Here is a 19585-nt window from a genome sequence, read left to right as displayed (position 1 = left end):
TACAATAAAACAGCATAAGGAGTATGTTTTGAATTTTCTGTGTTGTTTATTAAAAATATAAATTTTATGGCAAATAATTAAAAATTGATATTTTTTACATTTTCGACATTTAAAAGTCCTCAAAGCATGCGCATATTTTTTTTTTTGGGGAGGCTTTGGCGCGAGCCCCTCGGGTAAAAGCAGGGGCGGCCAAAAACGAAGGGCTGCAAAAAGAATTAGTAAAGAAAAAAGGGCGAAAAAAATTTGAGAAAGTATAAAAAATTGTGGAAAATGGTACTATACATCAAAATGTGTTGCTTTTTATATATAATCCTTTTTTTTGCTCTTCACTTTTTCAAACCACTGAAAAAAAAAGTGGGTCAACCATTTCGGGCTGTTGAGGAAGGGGCAGCAAAATTGAATTTTCTTCAGCCCCCAGGATAGGAGTGGCCACGGTACGCCACTGTCAAAGTAAACTTTACAAATCTAATATGTACTAAAAGTGTATGTAGCTGGGAGGAAAAGCTGTCCATCATATGAAAATGTTGATCTTTCGTATTGAAGAGATACATAGTTTCCCAAAAGACCTAAGATTTTTAGGTGGTTTGTTTTTTAAATATTTGTTATTTGTATCTTGCATCATTTGTCTCTTTGTAATGTACATACATGATCTACTCCATAGGGCCGAAGGAGGCATTTAAAAAAATTGAGTTATTATAATTATTGCCTTATACAAACATCAGGCTATCATATACTGAAAATAAGTCTAGCCCACTTGGTTCTAAAGTTCTGAAGTTTTGTTATATTTATTTTCTAATGTATTTTATTGTTTTTTCACTCCATATTTTTGCCTCAATTTCAAATTTTCCCCCTTTGGCCCCCCATGGACCAGATCGTGTCACATATAAGAAAAGAATATTCTATGGTATATTTTGTTAACTTTTTATATTACATTAGTTGTATGATGTAACATCTGCAAGGTTTTTCAAAATTATTATATGACTGTGTTACAACTTCTTTGTTATGGAGCACAAGCATTAAAATAATGTACAGTGTCTTCAAATAATTGTGTCAAAAATTGTCATTAGTATTCATATTATAATTTATTTCCATCAACAGTGCACCTAGCATTATTCAACATTATTAGTGCCCCTCTCCCCTAATAAGTGCCCCCTATACAGAAGTGTTTAACTGACAACGGTCTATAAAGTGTCCCCTTTTGAATGAACCGGTACAACTAAATTTCATCAAATATCTACATAAAATTACCATCTAAACTTCCCAGTTTTGGGAATTCCCCATAGCTTTTGATAATTTATGAGTCTATCTATACATATCCTCCTGATTGATGGTGTATGTCCACTATGTTAAAGTTCTGCTATGTTGATTATGAAATAAAGTTTGCTATGTTGAATACATGTATTATGTTTGACATAGCTAACATTATATTCAACAAAGTGGACCTTCTACACAGCGGTTTACTCTCAGTAAGCTCTATCCACAATATGACATTTTCGCATTAGCTGTGGTAATACGGGAGCTATATAGACAGGGCTTGGAATTTAAGGGCTTGGAATTTAGATCGAGTCTGCAACCTGAAAGATAAGCTACCAATCCCTGCTGATATGGCCAAACCAATAGCAGACTTACCGAGGCAGTGCTGGGATGAAGATTAAAAAAAAAGGCCAAGTAGTGAGCACATTATTTCTGTGGTAAGTGATAAATATTAATGACTCCATTTACAAAGACATCTTCAGGCAATAAGCATATATAGTTCCATTTGATAATAATGCTCACTTTTTCATAAAATAGGTTATGTAGGCCTAATTCATCAAGGTTATTATACTTTGATCAGCTCGTAATCGTCGGGAATTGTTAGGCTTTTACCACTAGGCCGAAAAGTAGACCCATGTTAGAAGTGATAAAGTTGACCTATCTGGTCTATATTGTGTGTGTTAAATAAAGTAGACAAAGTATAGGTCTTCAATTAATACTTAAAGATGCTTCAGGCGAGATGTCACAAGGCAATTCTCAAAATAAAACATATTGATATTAATCTGTGATGTTATAAGGCCCGCCGATTACAAGCTGATCAAACTATACATGGGTTTTTTCATGTGCTTGATTCCAGTGGGGTGTAAGTTAATAACAGAACAGCCATGCAGACAAGAATGAACTCAAGCAAACTTATATAATAAAATATCGATCCACATGCACAAGACAATGAAACTTGGCATAACTTGTGAGTCATCCTATGAGGGTGGCATGGGGGGGGGGGGCAAAAGCTATTTTTCAACAATTTTCCTATGGGATTTTCTAAATTTTAAAATCAATTGGGAGGCATTTCCCCCATCTCCCACGACGCTGTGCCACTGTGTCTGGAAAACATGTTGATTTTAAATTATCCTTCATATCTTTGGTGAAATACATCAATGCTACTATTACCCTGATAATGCAATAATTTTTTTTTAAATCACACTCCCTGTATGGAAGATATAAGGCAATGTCTTCCATAGGGGTGTATGGATTTCAACTGGAATAGCACATTTCTTCACAATTATGTGTAACAACCAAATCATTTTCCTTGATCATATCACAATAATCAAAAACTGAACTTGTGATTTGAGACCCTGATTAAATGTTATAATTTAATGCAGTGTTGAAGAATTCCAATGGAGTATATTTGTGAAATACACATTTTAAGAAACAAGCCACTTTTTATGGCACTTTCTACACAGAGGTTCAAATTCGCAATCAACTGCGGGAACCTGTTTAGGTTCTCTCAAAGGACTTTTGCTTTTTGGTTCTCCTAGTTGTAATCCAGCGAGAACCTACATGAGAACCGGTTCTCGGGTTCTCCCCGAATTTGAATCCCTGCTACACTTAATACACACATACATACTGCCCGATATTTCCCATTTTATTTTTGTATCTTTTTAGTGCATAGCAGCTACATGTAACATCCAAGTAGATGGGTGTAAATTGCTATAGGCCTATAGTTAGGAAATCAAACAAATATACAAAACAGTTTGCATCAGCATCCTAGAAGCATACCATTTCACATTTGTTTTGTATGTTCTCATGGATGTTCAAATTAGGCACTTTTATGACATGACCAGTTCAGCGGGTCAGTTGCCTGAGGAAGTCTGGTGGTTCCAGACGCAACGTCGCAATAGTTGCAAAAAGTAAGTTCCAGTATTAGATTTAATTCCAAAACTCTGTAGGCACTTTAATATCAATGCAAAATTATCATGTAACATGGTCTTCATCTTTGGCATTGTCTTTTTAAAAGACAATTCTTGTTTTAGTTGAGCAAAAAAATAATAAGGAAATACTCTCATGCATGGAAAATATTCAATAAAAAAATAAATCACTCACTCACACAAATTAGGAAAACGTCACAATAAAAACTTTTTGTGCTTTTTTTAACTGCAGTCAACATGTTACGGTGCGCTTTGCACAAGTTATTTAGGACTAATGACCTATTTTGCTAAGTCAACCAGGATTTAGTCAAATAAAAGAATCGTGGCATATATGTAAACTTACCAACTGTGAATTTACACTTACACATGATCAATGATCCATGCAATTCTTCTAAATTTAGCTAAAAAGGAAAGTTTCTGAATTTCATCATATATGAGATATTTACGACAAAAATATACCCAAGCAGTAGTCGCCATTTTGAGCCATTTGATATGCTGCAGATTTGATGAAGATATTGTGACATTCCTATTTTAAATAGAGGTAGTTGACATGCAGCTAAAACACAACAATTATTGTTATGAGAGTTTGTTATAGTTTTAAAAGTATTTATTATCATACAATAGTTCTGGGACAATTGTAATGCGTAAAGGCAAGGTCGGCAGTTATGAAATTTCAGTTTCGAACTTTGTGAGGCCAAACTATATAATGTTTTCCTCTTTATTTATGTTTTCAACAGGTAACATACTTAAACCAAGATGGCTACATCTATGCCAACCAATGTGCCAACAATTAAGAAGGATGAACTCAAACTAGTGAAGAAAATTGGCAGTGGAGGATTTGGGGCTGTATTCCAAATGACCTGGAAGAGCCCTCAAGGGGATATACAAGTAGCGGCTAAAAGGCTTAACGACCCCGATCCCCACGAGTTGAACATTCTTGCTAGTCTTGATCATGCGAGCATCGTCAAGCTGCTTGGATTTGTTGATGAAGAAATGGAGTTCATGTTGATTTTGGAACTGTGTGAAGGTGGCTCACTACGGGGCTATTTAGATGAACATGGGGGTCTATCTACAGACATACAACTGTTTGTATATTGGGCAAAGCAAGCAGCGATTCCGATAAAATATCTTCGGGAAAAGCGGATCGTGCACAAAGACGTGAAATCGCCGAACTACTTGATAACGCGAGATAATTCGTTGAAGTTAGCCGATTTCGGACTGGCCAAGAAAATTGAGTTAGGGATTCAATCATGTTTCACCGTTGTTCATCACCGTTTAACAACGATGCGGCCGCGTCGTCTGCGTGGTTTACTTTGCGAGGACAGCTTTAGCTGCCCGAGCCAAGTAAACTGCGCAGACGCGCCGGACGCGAAGTTGTTAAACGGTGATGAACAACGGTGAAACATGATTGAATCCTTTCAACAACGAAAAGAAGCTAAAGATCGTATAATTCACATGATTATTTTATGAGGAATGTCAATTAATCATTGCCACTCGGCCTTACAAAAACGTCGATGATTTCTCTGTTGATATCAGCAATAAAACCACAGAATAAAACTGCATGTTTTGCCGCTGCCTGAAAAATACTGAATTCAACTGGCAAAGTTTGCATACGCACATAGGTTCCAGGCGTGACGAATTTTACGCGCTCTCGCGTTACGCGTAGTCTCGCTCGCGTTCGCGTATACGCTACAGTAAAAGTGTGGATTCATCACGGATTAACAACGGTTGGCTGCTGTACAAAGGTATAGGAGGAGTTGTTGAAAATACAATCAGCAATGCAACAGAACGGGCATCCCACCACTGGATGGCGCCAGAGCTGTTTACTCTTGGCAAGCTCTCTCCAAACTATGACATTTTCGCGTTAGCTGTGGTGATATGGGAGCTATGGACGGGACAATTTCCATTCAAGGGATTAGAATATCATGTCATCTCCTGGCGAGTCTGCCACGATAAAGAAAGGCTACCAATCCCTGCTGATATGCCCCAACCAATAGCTGACCTACTGATGCAGTGCTGGGATGAAAACTGGCATAAAAGGCCAAGTATTGAACACATTATTTATGTGGTAAGGGATTCTTGAAAATTAACCCATTTAAACTAAAGCCCCCTTCATATAATTCCATTTGCCTCTCACTTTTTTCTAGCAATAGGTAAAGTAATTCTTTTAGTGTTCATTGGTATCCATTACTCAATATATTAATGCACATAATGCACTTTTCATAGGAGTACATTAGCAGAAGTATTCAAACTGTTATTCAATTACATTTTCTGCTTATAATATAGCGTATCTGAATGAATTAAATGGTACCCAAAATGTCCAGCAAACATGCATTACATCACAGCTTGTCTGTGTCATATGTTTAAAATTTATATCAAGGAAATTGGAGAATAATAATTGCTTTTGCTGGAAAAACTTTTAAACTTGAAACATTTTCGACATAGCCACTTGTTGTTCTAAACTCTCAACTAAATCCATTTACTCATATGCCTTCCCATTTTTAACATCTTAAACTAGATAACTGAATTTAAACAAGCACCAGCAGCATCACTACCAGCAGTACCAGAGGCAGCACTAACACCAGCAGTACCAGTGCATACTTGGCAGAAGCAAATCCTAGCTGGTCCTTGGGTGCTGGAGAGAAGTTTTGGTTTAGATGGACCTGGTAAGCTTACAATGTATATAAGAGATGTCACAGTTAACTCTACAGGGGATATCGCCATCGTTGATACATCTACAAAGGTCAAAGTATTCAGCAGTGAAGGGGTATATAAGTGCAGCATGGATACTACACAAGGACTGCAACCAGGACAGGAGTCAAACCCACAGCAAATCACTACCAGCTGTGATGGAAGCACTTATTTTGTGACTAATAAAACTAATTGTGTACAAATGTATAATGTAGATTGTAAGTTCAAAGGTCAGTGGGAATCCCCATGTCAACAGGGATTGTCTATAACTCCACGCTTACGTGGCCTGGCAATAGATGCTAAAGATCATGTGTACGTTGGGGATATTAAGTCAATGCATATAAATAAACATACACAAGATGGGTCCTATGTAACCAGTATCAAGGTAGACAGCCAACCATATTATCAAGGTGTAACATCACAAGACACAATCATTGTAACACCTCGGTACGATGGTAAACCTCCCCAGATAGTAAGCAACACAGGACAGGTCCTACACACGCTCAAGCATCCTACAGATGAGTTACGATGGAAATGTTACGACATTTACTGCTACAGGGATACAATATTCATAACTAATGTAAACAAGTCTGAGAAATGTGAAATACTTTGCTACACAGTATCAGGTCAATACCTAGGCTGTATTCCAATCCATGATGTCAACCTATCATGCCTTGCATTGACAGCAAATGGGACAAAGTTAATTGTAGGCAACTGGAGTATGAGTTGTAGCATTTATGCATTGAGAAATTAGCTCAGCAAGGTTTATAAGTAGACAAGCTTTTTGTCATTGGACATGCTGTTTTCCAAACCAACTCATCTGATGGATGCCCTGAAATTTGGCCAAGTTAACTAACAATGGCCAACTTTTTGAATGAGATTTGTATTTTGTCATTGGACGAGCTGCTTTCCTAACCAGCTCATCTGACGGATGCCTTGAAATTTTGACAATCTAACTAACAGTGGCATACTGACCTGGATACAATTGACTAAAATTGCAATGTCCATCTTCCTTTTGACCTGTTTTAGGCCATAATTAGCCTTAATTTGACCCATTTTAGGATTATAATTGCCAATATTTGAGCATACTCGTATGTCCCAGTATTTGTCACTTTGGTAGCACATCAGATGGATGATTTTGTCTGGTACACTTGTAACCAGATACTTTAACCAGCGGCGTGTCCCGATATATAAATACCAAAGTTACATGTAAAAAAAAATGGACATGTTTCTTTCAGGCAGGACAGGTGAGCAGCTGGCTGATAATCCCTTTAATGACATATCGTGCTGGTCAAGTTATAATTTATATCTTATTGCCTATATTTTCATTTCATTATTGTAAGGTGTTTTAGTTTGGCTAGTCACTAATAACCCCTTTAATGACATATCTTGCTAGTCAAGTTATAATAAATTTTGTATGTTATTGCCTAATTTGTATGCAATATATTTCACTGAATATTTTGATAATATTTTATATGTATCTAGGTTCTCATTGCATTATGGTACTTTGATTGGAAATATCTTCCTATTGTATGCACTTTGAGGCTGGTTCCCCAGCATAAGGCATGTTATTACCTTTATTATTACTGTACAACAGGTTATTTTTTGCAGGTTAATTTTTTCACGATTTAAACTGTTCTGAACGGTTTTGTGTTATATGTGTTTGGTTTTTTTTATTTGTGATTAGGAGATACAGCCAAATATTGCAGCCATGGCTCAAAATATTTTCACAGGGTTTCAAATTAGGCCTAAAAAATAGTTTGATTGGTGTAACATGAAAAAAAATTAGGGTAGGTCGGTCAGCAATTTTACACCTAAGCTGTAAATTATGTATGATAAAGGCCCTTGGAACTTTAAAAAAAAAAATTAATTTGGGGGGGTCGGTTGGGTTACGCCAATCAAACAATTTTTTAGGCCTTAGCAGCTGCCAGATTAGCAGTGAAAATTAAATCCCTGCAAAAAATTCCCATTGTAGAGTATTATTACTATTATTATTATTACTGTAACAATAACCATCATTTGTTATTTGTATCAGAAATTATCGTCTAGATCTAGACTGCCGTTCATGCCAGACTCCCCAAGTACAAAGGGCAGTGAACTGTTTTATACATGAACCCATGGAATGGCATGGTTAGGCAAAAAAATAAATTTGTTTGCTTGGCCTTTTACACTCTGTGGAAAACGGTTCTGTTTTTTTAAAGTTCATAGTCTAAACATGCTAACATAGGCCTACTTAGCTTAATAAAAAAAAGCTTGACGTGATTTGGGATGTTTCTCTACTGTATCACTTCATTTATGTTTTAAAACAGTTTAGAAGTGTAAAGAAACTGTTTTTGAAAAACTTTTTAGGATGTTGAAAATTCCGAAAATGGGCAATGTTATGTTTCCATTGTAATTTCATGTTAAATTGTGCTAATGTGCGATGCGTAGTTCTTCTTTTCCCTGTACACCAGAAGTAATTCATAACCAAAATTGTTTGTTGCATTCTTACTATTTTGATGCCATCAAAGTCAGCAATAATGAAATTGAGGTATACCATATTTCCTCAAATAGTCGCCCCCCCCCCTCAAATAAATGCCTCCACCACTTTTTTCAACCAAGATGTTTCAAAGAATGCAGATACTTCCATGCTATCTTGTGTAGTAAGCTTACCATGTTGCTCACATGTTCGATAATAGCGTCAATAATTGGCAAAAATCATGGTCGGAAACCCGAAAGTGAACCAGAAGTCAATGTTTCTAGTTCATAGATCGTCATTTCAGTGTGAGTTTTTAAAAAACTTACCTAATGATTTTAATGGGAATTATCGTTCTCAAAATGACCTCTAATAAACGCCCCCATTTAGAAAATGCAACGCCCCCAGGGACATTTATTCAAGGAAATGCGTTAGGCTTAAGTAAGGAGCAGAAAAAAGAAGGAAAAAAATAATAATAAACATAAAGAAAATGGCACCAAGTACACCAGGGATTTCAACATCAGGAAGCTCATCAGCTACTGAGCAAGTTAGTAATGGTACTAACTCAATTTTCAAAATATCCAACTTTGTTTTGAGTGGATCAGAATTTGTCACATGATAAAAGACCTACCTTATCCAGCTCAGCCTGAGCCTGTTCCTTCATGTCATCAAGTGGAGCCTGCATGCTGGCTATATCCTTCTCATCTTCTCGACAATCGTCTCTGGCCTGAAAAAAAAAGAAAAGATGTGTGATATATTAACTTCTTGTGTGTAGGGTGAGGGTGTGGGAATGAGGGTGTGCATTTGTATGTCCATCCAACGAGGATACACACAAGCAGTGAAACAGAATAAACATGGACACACAACAACCGAGGAAGTCCTCAGTGAAATGACTATATTCAAATAACGTAAAAATATGTATGCTACAGCTCCACTGGGTGAGGGGTATTGGTAGGGTCACAGTTGGAAAGTATGAATCATGTGTGTTTCGGGTTAGGTCCACGATATAGCGATTAATATTGGATGGGTGTGTCCTCAGTTATATAGGATAAAGTTATTGCTTCATCATTGAGGTCCATGTTTTCCTGTCTGTGCGAGTAGGGGGGGGGTGTATGTGTGTCTCAGTCTTTCTTGAATGTCTGCCCCTCTCTCTCTCTCTCACCCCTATCTCTTCAATGAGTGGGGGTGAGTGTGTGTGTGATCAATTGGTAAAATCCAACACCAGAGCATTCTGCATGGTCGATAACCATTGTAGCATATCTTTTCACAAAGTAACAGATTATATATTCTTTTAACACAAGTGTGGTATCAAACTGTAGCTAACTGTACTTTAATCAGTTGAATTAAAATTGCAATCCCTCAAAATAGTGTGGACTTTCCTTTTGTGTTGTGTGTATATATGGATACTGAATATATTTGTCCTGCACATACGCTACTATGTGTTGAAACTGACTAGATAATCATAACTAATCCTACTAGTACTTACTGCAGCTAAGATAGCCCTACATTCTTCCACCTCGGCCAGTCTTTGCTCAGCAGTCTTTACAGCTTGTTCATGCTGGGGTCTCAGTCGCAGCAATTGCTTGTTATAATTGTTGATATTATCAAAAGCATCATTGAGTTTGTCCAGGGCATCCTCATATTTGTTGATGGTTGTCTGGAAAGTTGAGAAACAATACATATCATTGTGATCATGGCATATGACCTAAAGGTTTAAGCAGTAATCACCCTCTGTTAGATAAAACAATACCAAAAAACTCGATTGCTATTTGTCCTCGGTGAATCGCCTGAAGCACTCCACATGTTAGATAGGGATGGCTGATAGTAAACTGTAATTCGTCTCTCTGCCAAATTCATAACGAAATGCAACGCAACCTTTTGTTAACTGTTACAGAATAATGCAATGATCTATATTAAAAGCCACAAATAAAGAAATTTGTTTGCACCTCACAATCCTGTCAATGAAAATCCCCATGCCCATGATAGGTAAGTATCGTGTAACTAGAGAAGGCACCTACCTTGTATGCTATACTCTTAGATTATTAATACACAGATTGGAATTTTCCATGCCTGTGCCCTCTAAGCGTACTCGAATTCAGCTGATGCCGGTAAAGCGTACAGACCTGGCGACATCGCTTATCTTACTGTGCAAAGTTTCTTTTGTGTACGCCGCGCTATTTTGAGTTTGCTCACGCGGTACCTGACTTAGCGTCGATCCCCTGAGGCAACATGCCATGTTTCCACTGTATGGCTATACTAACCAATCAGCGGTTGTGCTGGAGTTTGATTGACAGAATTGTCAGACACAAACTATTTTATTAAATTCCAACTTTTATTATAGGACTTGGGTTACAGTATTGTCAAAATTTCCACATACTGGTAAAAACCAGACAACCTATACACCTCTATATAACCCAGTGAATTGCCTTACATAATTTGCCATGCACAGGTAGCGACTATGGTAAAAACAGCTTTACACCGCAAAAAAATGATGTCTCCCTCTATAATTATAGAAACAGGACTCATCTGTATGAGAAAACTCTTCACATGTCGCATGATCCTATTTTAAAGATAAAAAGGCTAAAACTCTTAATTATTTCTTTTTTTTTAATCCTTCTTTGCTCATAAACTGAAAAAAAAATTATAAAAAAAAAGGGTTTTTACAGATCACATCATATACTGGACCATAATGGATGTGAATTTGGTGTAAAATAGACCTATTAAAGGATGTGCAATGCAAGAGATTCAAGTCAATCTTATGGTGGTATTTCACACCAGAGGGGGCAAGTTGAAATCTGCAAACCTTAACCTCTGTTTATCATTTTGCAAAAGAATGAAAACTTTACACCACCTTTTAAAACATTTTTAAAACTAATTTAAAAAGTCACTTTTCTGCAATGATAGCAAGTTCTCCTATAAACCCAAAATTCCTCATCATTTACCAACTGTCTTACCTTTTCATCCCTACCAATCTTGCAAGCTATGTTTTTGAACAAGTCAATAAACTCTAGATAAGTTAGAGGACTGAACAGCTTGAATGGTTGGCGGTATATGTTGTGCACATTGAGCACTGCTGTTTGATGCATGTATGCCATAGCATGACTTAGTGCTGTAACCTCAGAATCTATGTCTTCTGATGACCATGGGACTTTGTATGGCTGAAAGAAAACAAATCATATCTTATTAGTTAAGGGTGGTTTTTTAGAATGGCAAAGACTTGATAAATTCATCTGAGGTCAAATTTGGGCCAAAATACTCATTTTTGGAGAAAATCCAAAAAAACGCTGTTGTTTTTTTGGTCCAAATTTTAGTCAATGTAGCAATAACAAATTAATTCTTGGGCCAAAAAATTTAAAAACTAGATAAAAATATCTAGGAATCGTTTTTTTATTTTTTGGATTTTGACCAACTTCACCCAAAATATTTGAAATTTGACCATTTTTGGTGCAAATTTCTCAAAGTTAAGACCACCCTTAATATGGCTCATTTGATAAAATGGCATCATCTAAAATACTGAAATAACACCTGAAAATTAGAATTCAGTAAACACAGATATAGGTAATATAGGTTGATTCCGAATGAGTTTGATGTAATAATAAGTATATGTTTCTATCAAACAGTAAGAAACTCCCCCACCGTTTCATGAAACATGATCAACATCTCTCAGGATTAAAGTTATAAGAGTTTGTATATTCACTGGGCATACAACTTCCATTCGCCCTTCCTACATTCAATTCTTTGTCTCACCACCCACCTACCCAACCATAGAAAACATCTGGAAAAACATCAGACTATGCACTGGCCTTAACTCACCAATAGAGTATGTACATCAGCAGTAGGTACTCTAAGCCACTGTTCAGCAACATGGACCAATGCTTCATGACTCCAGGGTCTGTAGATATCTATACAACAACTACCATTCAATAACGTAGGGAACTCTTGGAGCTTCTGGTGGATTTCACTTATGGATCCAGCTAGAAAATGAAATGAAAGAAAACAGTTGTCACATTTATAACATTCTAAAGAGGTATCAATAAATACATTTCAACAATCATTTCACTGCCAGTGAATTACATCAGCGCACAACAGTAGAGGACTTCCTCTCAGCATTTAGATTGTAGTTATTATCCCCTAAGAGCTTCCTATAACATCTGGGTAGGATGAAGCAAGCAAGGTTAAGTGCCTCTACCAAGATTTGAACCCATGACCATAAGCTACCTTGTGATTGTGAACCAAAGCCATTACAACTGCGTGCTCTCTTTTCCAGAGTAATCAAGAATCTCCATTTTCTTATTTGTCTCTCCCCGTATAAACTGTGAAAATAATGATTCAGGCTCATATAACAATAAATATGCTACTGATATGGTCTCCATAACCAAACTTGTATGTTATACTAACCTGTACAATCTAATGCTATTACAACATGCAGGCTAAACAAGACTTTCTTGTAGAACCTCTCCAGAGCCATCTCAAGCCGTTGACTTCTTTGACCTGTGACCTTTGACCCTGGTAACATCTGAGTGGATATCTGGTCCAGTTCTTCCTGTGTGTATAGATCTGGACATGTGCCTGTACAGAGATAGTGAAGATGAAAATGTAAAAGTTAGAGCAGAGAAGATGTAATAAAGAGGAGGGTCAACAAAATTATATCCTTGAGATAATCCTGTAGGTAATCCTGTCGCATCTATTCGTAGTCCTTTATTCTCAAGTAGTTAAACATCCACTTGAAATATCCTATGATGTTATATGTGTGACCGCCCATGGTTGACCGATTTTCACTTCAGAATTGGAAATATTTCCAATGTTTCTATAGAGAATTTGTTCAAAAGTATGAAACGCGTGTGTTAAGGACCTGCTGCTTGGATGGAATACCACATATGGATAATACAAGAAAGAAATCAAGTTTCCCCCAAATCTGCCCTTTTTTTGTAAATATATAAATTTCTAAAGAAGAAATTTTTAGGATTTTTTAGAGAGGTGATGATTGTTGATCATTTCTATTTTATTATTTTATGTATTTTCCTGTCATTTCCTGCAAACCTAATAAAGATATTCTGATAATTGAAAACATTCTTTATCATAAATAATAGAGGCTGAAAGCGGCAACAAGCAGCAAAAGTCATAATTTGCCATGGAACTTCAGTCATATTTTATCCGAAATCTGACAAGATGACAGGGTCTGCATGCATGGTGTGCATGGCATGATGACATGCACACACTGACCTATCCCTAAAAACAGTTAGCTGCAACTTGTGTATCACACCCATCCCGGGTTCAAACCCCATTGTGGTATTCTATTGTAAAGCAGCTAAATAGGGTGATTCATCATTTACTTTGAATGAGCGGTCTCACACATATTTTGTTTGAGGATAGCTTGATCAACCTCCTCTTTATTACATCTTCTCTGGTTAGAGCAGGATGAGTTGATTACAATGGGGTATTCCAGTTGAAATCCATATCAACTGCAAAACATGCTCAAAATCTCAATACATTTTTAACAATCCATTTGGATTTCAGGGGCCAATAAAATATTTTTCCCAGCAAAATACAACTGTTCATAAGTAAAGGAAAATGCAATGTTTGTCACAACACACACAAAAACATCTGACTATGAACTATCTTTAGATATATTTTTCTCCACCTTACCTTGATTCATAAGAGCACAGATATCTTGCAGACAGCCCGTAGGCATATCCCCCCTCACAAACAACACAGCTGGTTTCCCTGCTAACCCGGCCACATGACTAGCTCTCTTGATGTAGTCTCTTACCCAGGCTCTATATACCATCTCATCATTGTGTTGGTCTTGATGGCTGGTTGCATCAAACATCTTACAACGTGCGGTGTAGGCTGCTAGTGTAGTTAGACTAGATCGACCTGTACCATTGGCTATGCTGATGAGAAGTGCATTACCACCATGTATTGCCTATAAGATTGCAATTGATAATATTTATTTTAAATGCCATAATGTGCGTATGATCAGAGTTAACTTAACAGCTAAGCACAAATGTTTTACTTCACAATTTGAAGTTAGACTTTCGACACAGAAACAGTCATCATCATGGTTAACAAAGTATCTGATCTTTGTATCTGATCCAGAATGTTCACTTACTTGTGTACGTTTCAACAACAGCTGTTGTCTTTATCAACACTTGATGGGTAGTGACTGCTATTGGCAACCGATGCTAGAAGTAGTTCCAGTGTTGATCTTGGAGTTGCCAGTCTGTTTTCCTTCAAGGGATTTTCTTGATCCCTGAGTCACAAAAATGTGAGAGAGTTACTGGAACTACTTCTAGCATCGGTTGCCAATAGCAGTCACTACCCATCAAGTGTTGATAAAGACAACAGCTGTTGTTAAAACGTACACAAGTTAGTGAACATTCTGGATCAGATACAAAGAACTTTGTTAACCAGTTTACTATACCGATCCTGATGAATCTGTTCAATCATTTAAGTCATCATCATGTTTGGAATTGATGGGATTACATGTTTATGATCATGGCCTTGTGAGAGCTGAGCACAAACCTCTTTTCAGATGAAGACAACACTCTTCATTTCATACAAAAGCATGTCTATTTCATGAGACAAATCATCCTGGACCAAGATTTGAACCTGGGATCTATGGGTCACTTGACCAGTGCTCTTTCCAGTTGTGGCATCCCAAGATTATTTAGACATGGGATATGATCTCCCCCACTAAGACAAAAGTCAGGAATGTTGAAAATTAAGTCATTCCCAGAAATTACTCAGTACTTATGCTCACCAATGTTGAAATCCCCACATCTTTGACACACAAAACAGACTATTTTCCAACAGTCAAAGTCCCTGTGCATTGGATGCGGTGAATTCTCGTATATTCATGAGGGCCAATCGTTTGATCATGCCGTGTCTAGCAATCATGCCAGCGTTGAGTGCCTTCACGTATACGCAATAGAGCGTTGCCTGTCTTTGCGTTTACGCGATAGTCCGTAAAAATATGCAGTATGTGCGTAGCAGTTTAGCCTGACGCATTTCATGGAATAATTGGCCCTCACTATCGGGTGATGCAAAGACTGACTGTTTGGAGTTTGTCTGTATCTATTTAGTTCATGATTGACATACTTGGTTTCTAAATCTCAAATCCATTATTGCTGACTTTGGTCTGATTGGGATCAAATCGTATATAAGCCCAAGATTCTAAATCAAATGTCCCCTTTCTTTAAAGAGAAACATTAAACAGAAATAATATCAATTCTAGCAATCAACTTAATAACACACAGGTTACATACCAGAACTCTTGATAGCCTAGCTACATGTCTAATAGCCTCTTTGAAGAAAACCAACTCCATCTTGTGTTGTGTTGTAGTATTGTATTGTGACAAAGTCCTCTGTAGACCCTCATACATCTGTTCCTCTCTGCATTCTATGTAACCTGGAAAATGACACCAAATGAAAAAAAGAAAAGATGTTTGGTTCCACTCCGCGACCGACCGAAAATTAGAAATCTTGGGTCGCATTTTTTTTTCAATCACTTTTTTTTAAAAAGAAACCATAACTTTTGACAGTATCAAGGACATTTTATATTTGTTATTCAGTCATTTTATTTATTAAATGCATATTTAATTAAAAACAAAAAGTATTTCCATTTTATATCGCAAAATGTTCAAGCATTTGTTAATACTAGCCTTTTCAAAATGGAGGAAAAATGGAGGAAGAGCCCATGAAAGAAAAAAGAGAAAGAGACAAAAAAAAAGGATCAATCTACCGACCCTTTAAATTTTTGTCTTGGAAGGGCAACAAAACAAATTTGGCCTAATGTGAACACATGACTCTTCGTTCAACAAAGATTAAAATTGCCTCATTCAATGAAGCCAAGAAGTTATATTGATTAAGTCTTTAACAAATGATTTTAATATGTAAAACACATGCTTTCTCCATTTAATCGAAGTGCTGCATAAGGAGTGACATCCCAGTCATGTACTTCATTGGTAGGTAACCATACAGAGCTACTGTGATGTGCCCTGAATAATTTAATTTGATGATTTATCTTTGTTTACAGAATTACATGGGTGATGACAAGTGGGGGAATTCCCCTCTCAAATTGAGCAAAACAAGTTGAATCATATCTAATTTGGAGTATTTGGAAACCCCCCTGAGGATGTAAAGTGAAGATGATGTCAGGGGATTCCCCTCAGGAAGTGATGTAATGAGAAAGGTTAATGTTATAATTAAGGCTTGGGAATTCCCACAATCATATTTGGCTATTAATATTTGGGATTTCCCCCTGCTTGATATATAAGAAAATGTAAACACAATTATTGTCACAGTTGATAGTGTTGATCTGGGCTAGCCAGCTAATATGCTTACAGTCCAATTCCTTCAAAGAAAGGAAATTGCAAACCAGAAATATTTTATGTAGTCAAAGCACTACTATTTACCAGTGTTGTCGGAGAAGATCTAGAATGCGTCCAAAGAACGTACTTCTTCCAAGAAAGGAAATATATTCTTCTGTCGACTTGCTGAAGTCTGGTATTCTGATTCAACGCAACTGTCAAAATAAGTGGGGACAACTGCATCGCAGTCCTGCATCCCGAAGATATTGTGTGAAAGGTGGAAATAGCACCAAGTTTGGAGAAAGTAGCGCAAGGAGTTTAATATTGGAGAACGGCGCAAGGAGTAAAGTGATTTGGAGAACTGCGCAAAGAGTTACGAATGTGTTTGGAGAACGACGCAATGATTTATCAATGCAAGTGTACAAAGGACGTCGCTGATTTTCGCAGGACAAGTGAATAAGGATATATTACAACAGTCGTCCAGAACATTGCAAGAACTTTATGATCACCAAGAAGAAGAATGCTGGCTAAGTACTAATTAGTTAAAGAGTGATTATATTTGATTATTGTGTATGTGTATTTGTTGTCATTATATTGTACCAAACAAAACTTGCTTTCAATTAAAGACTTAGATTTTGTTAGCTTAAACAGTGTATTTGTGTTGTGCATTTGTGTGAGTTCGGGTAAAAGGTGATTTTGGCCTTGAGTCAAATACGACTCGTAACAAAATTGGGGGCTCGTCCGGGAAATACACTGTAAAAAAAGTTGACATTAATTTACTGAGTCTTAAAAGTGAAAGTACAGTATGGAGTTCAAAGCAGAAGAGTTTCTTGAAACTATAAATTGGGCGAAGTTTGATGAGTTGAAGAAGCCTGCTTTATTAGCATTTGCCAAACATTATGACTTGAAAGTAAAAATGACTTGAGGTCAAAACTGAAATCGGGGATGCAGTAAAGTTGAAAGAACTAGAAGTTCAGGTGGAAATGGAAAAAATGAAAATGCAATTGCAGTTGGACATGCAAAAGCTAGATATGCAAAATAAAGAAAAACAAGAAAGATTAGACATGGAAAACAAGAAATTAGAAATGGAAGAAAAAGCATGCCAAGAAAAGATGGCGCTTGAGCACCACAAATTAGAAACAGAAGAAAAGGAAAAGGTAGCAAAATTGGAACTTGAAAAACAAAAGTTGGAAATGGAAGAAAATTTGAAACAAAAAGAAATTGAAGAAAAGTACAAGTTTGAACAAGAGAAGTTGGCAAAGCTAGGTGACAAATACTCATCAAGTTTCTCCTCAAAGTCAGGGTTTGATGTTACAAAGTATGTAAAGCTTGTGCCTAAATTCAAAGAAAAAGATGTTGATGAGTATTTCCAACATTTTGAGAAGGTAGCTACAAATTTGAAATGGCCTCCAGAGCATTGGACCCTACTGTTACAAAGTAGTTTTGTGGGGAAGGCCAGGGAAACTTGCTCAGCTCTACCAATAGAGAAGTGTAACAATTATGAAGAAGTCAAACAGGCAGTCCTTAAGGGCTATGAACTGGTGCCTGAAGCATACAGACAAAAGTTCAGAGATTCAAGAAAGCAAGCAGATCAAACCCATGTAGAATTTGCTAGAGTAAAAGAACAAATGTTTGACAGGTGGCTTGGTTCAAAAAAAGTCAAAGATGATTTCAGCCAACTTAAGCAATTGGTTCTTATAGAAGAGTTCAAAAAATGTGTCCACGCTGACATTAAAACCCACTTGGATGAAAGCGCTAGCAAAATTAAGGCGCTAAGTGATGCGGCGACGATGGCAGAGCGACTATGGCTTAACTCACAAATTGAATGCGAGTAGTCATAACAGAAGTTATTCAAACAGGTTCAGCCATAACCAACCTAGAGCAAATCAGGGTGGTACACAAGAAGGAGATCTCAGTCTAATCACAGATCCTGGTCTAATTCACAGCATAGTGCTGGTGGTAGAGGGACCCCATGGAGTTCAGGTACCAGACCAACAGGTGGGACTGAATTTAAATCCCAATTATTTTGCAATTTCTGTAAGAAACCAGGACATACAGTGACCATGTGTCGGACTTTAAAAGCCAAACAAGACGCACAAAAACAGCAGCAAACTGCTAGTAATACTGTAGGATGTGCAGTGTCACTCGAGTCAAAGAAACAAGTCAGTCAAATCAAGAAACAAGAATTCTCACAAAAGGGAGGGGAGACAGATAAGGTGTGTGAAGAATTTGAACCATTTGTGTTAGAGGGAGTAGTATCACTAGGTGATAATGGTAGTCCAAAGCCCATTAAGATAGTCACGAGACACATGTTGTGCACGGTCTATGATTCTGGAAGGAACTTTGCCCTTTAATGAGGATAGTTCAGCTGGTAATTCTTTGATCCAGGGTATTGGGATGGAAATACTTAATGTACCTCTCCATAAAGTTAACTTGACATCTGACTTAGTTTCTGGTCCGGTAACCATAGGAGTTAGACATGAATTGCCAGTCAAGGGAGTGTCCATGTTGCTAGGAAATGATCTGGCAGGGGAAGGTTTTCCTGACCCAATAGTTACAGATAAGCCCTGTTTACAGGATGACAATAGTGAGGAAAAGGAGATATTTCCTGCATGTGCAGTGACACGGGCAATGAGTAAGAAGGCCTCATTAGAAACAATTGAGGGCAACCAAATTGATGACTTAGGCTACAATTTGGAAGACACATTTGTGTCAAAGTTGAATGAGAAAGAAGATAAACTTCCTTCTCCTGGGGATAAAAATACCCCTACAAATGACACAGCCTCTGAGCATGAACAACTTGGGGAAACCATAAAAGACCCATTAAGTCATGACAAGCTGATTCTGGAGCAACAAAATGACCCAGAACTCAAAGAGATCAATCAAAGGGCATTGACCCTAGAAGAAGCAGAACAAAATTCTGTCTGTTTTTACAAACAAGGCGA

General features: G+C 37.2%; 2 protein-coding genes across 2 annotated transcripts in view; one reads left to right on the top strand and one right to left on the bottom strand.

The window, feature by feature from the left end:
* The window catches only part of LOC140150180 (dynein heavy chain domain-containing protein 1-like), a 140747-nt gene that overhangs the window by 34788 nt on the left and 86374 nt on the right, over positions 1-19585 (bottom strand). The window contains exons 21-27 of the mRNA XM_072172185.1: positions 15597-15739; positions 13975-14254; positions 12727-12897; positions 12142-12302; positions 11283-11486; positions 9815-9985; positions 8960-9055 (exon numbers count right to left, since the gene is read on the bottom strand). Coding sequence (XP_072028286.1) covers positions 8960-9055; positions 9815-9985; positions 11283-11486; positions 12142-12302; positions 12727-12897; positions 13975-14254; positions 15597-15739 — 1226 coding nt within the window. The remainder of the gene's footprint in view (positions 1-8959; positions 9056-9814; positions 9986-11282; positions 11487-12141; positions 12303-12726; positions 12898-13974; positions 14255-15596; positions 15740-19585) is intronic.
* On the top strand, positions 4949-7083 carry LOC140149826 (uncharacterized). The gene is made up of 2 exons (XM_072171862.1): positions 4949-5250; positions 5701-7083. Exons 1-2 carry the CDS (start codon positions 4990-4992, stop codon positions 6625-6627), a joined length of 1188 nt encoding a protein of 395 aa, XP_072027963.1. The 5' UTR covers positions 4949-4989; the 3' UTR covers positions 6628-7083.

This window comes from Amphiura filiformis, chromosome 4 (genome assembly GCF_039555335.1).
Source record: "Amphiura filiformis chromosome 4, Afil_fr2py, whole genome shotgun sequence".
NCBI classification, from domain to species: domain Eukaryota; kingdom Metazoa; phylum Echinodermata; class Ophiuroidea; order Amphilepidida; family Amphiuridae; genus Amphiura; species Amphiura filiformis.
This window is presented reverse-complemented; position numbering and strand designations above follow the sequence as displayed.

Bases quoted from the DNA above. Each gene is read 5' to 3' on its own strand.
- LOC140149826 (XM_072171862.1), top strand. From the start codon at position 4,990: ATGGCGCCAGAGCTGTTTACTCTTGGCAAGCTCTCTCCAAACTATGAC. The intron at 5,251-5,700 runs GTAAGGGATTCT...ATCTTAAACTAG, and splicing joins TTGAACACATTATTTATGTG to ATAACTGAATTTAAACAAGC.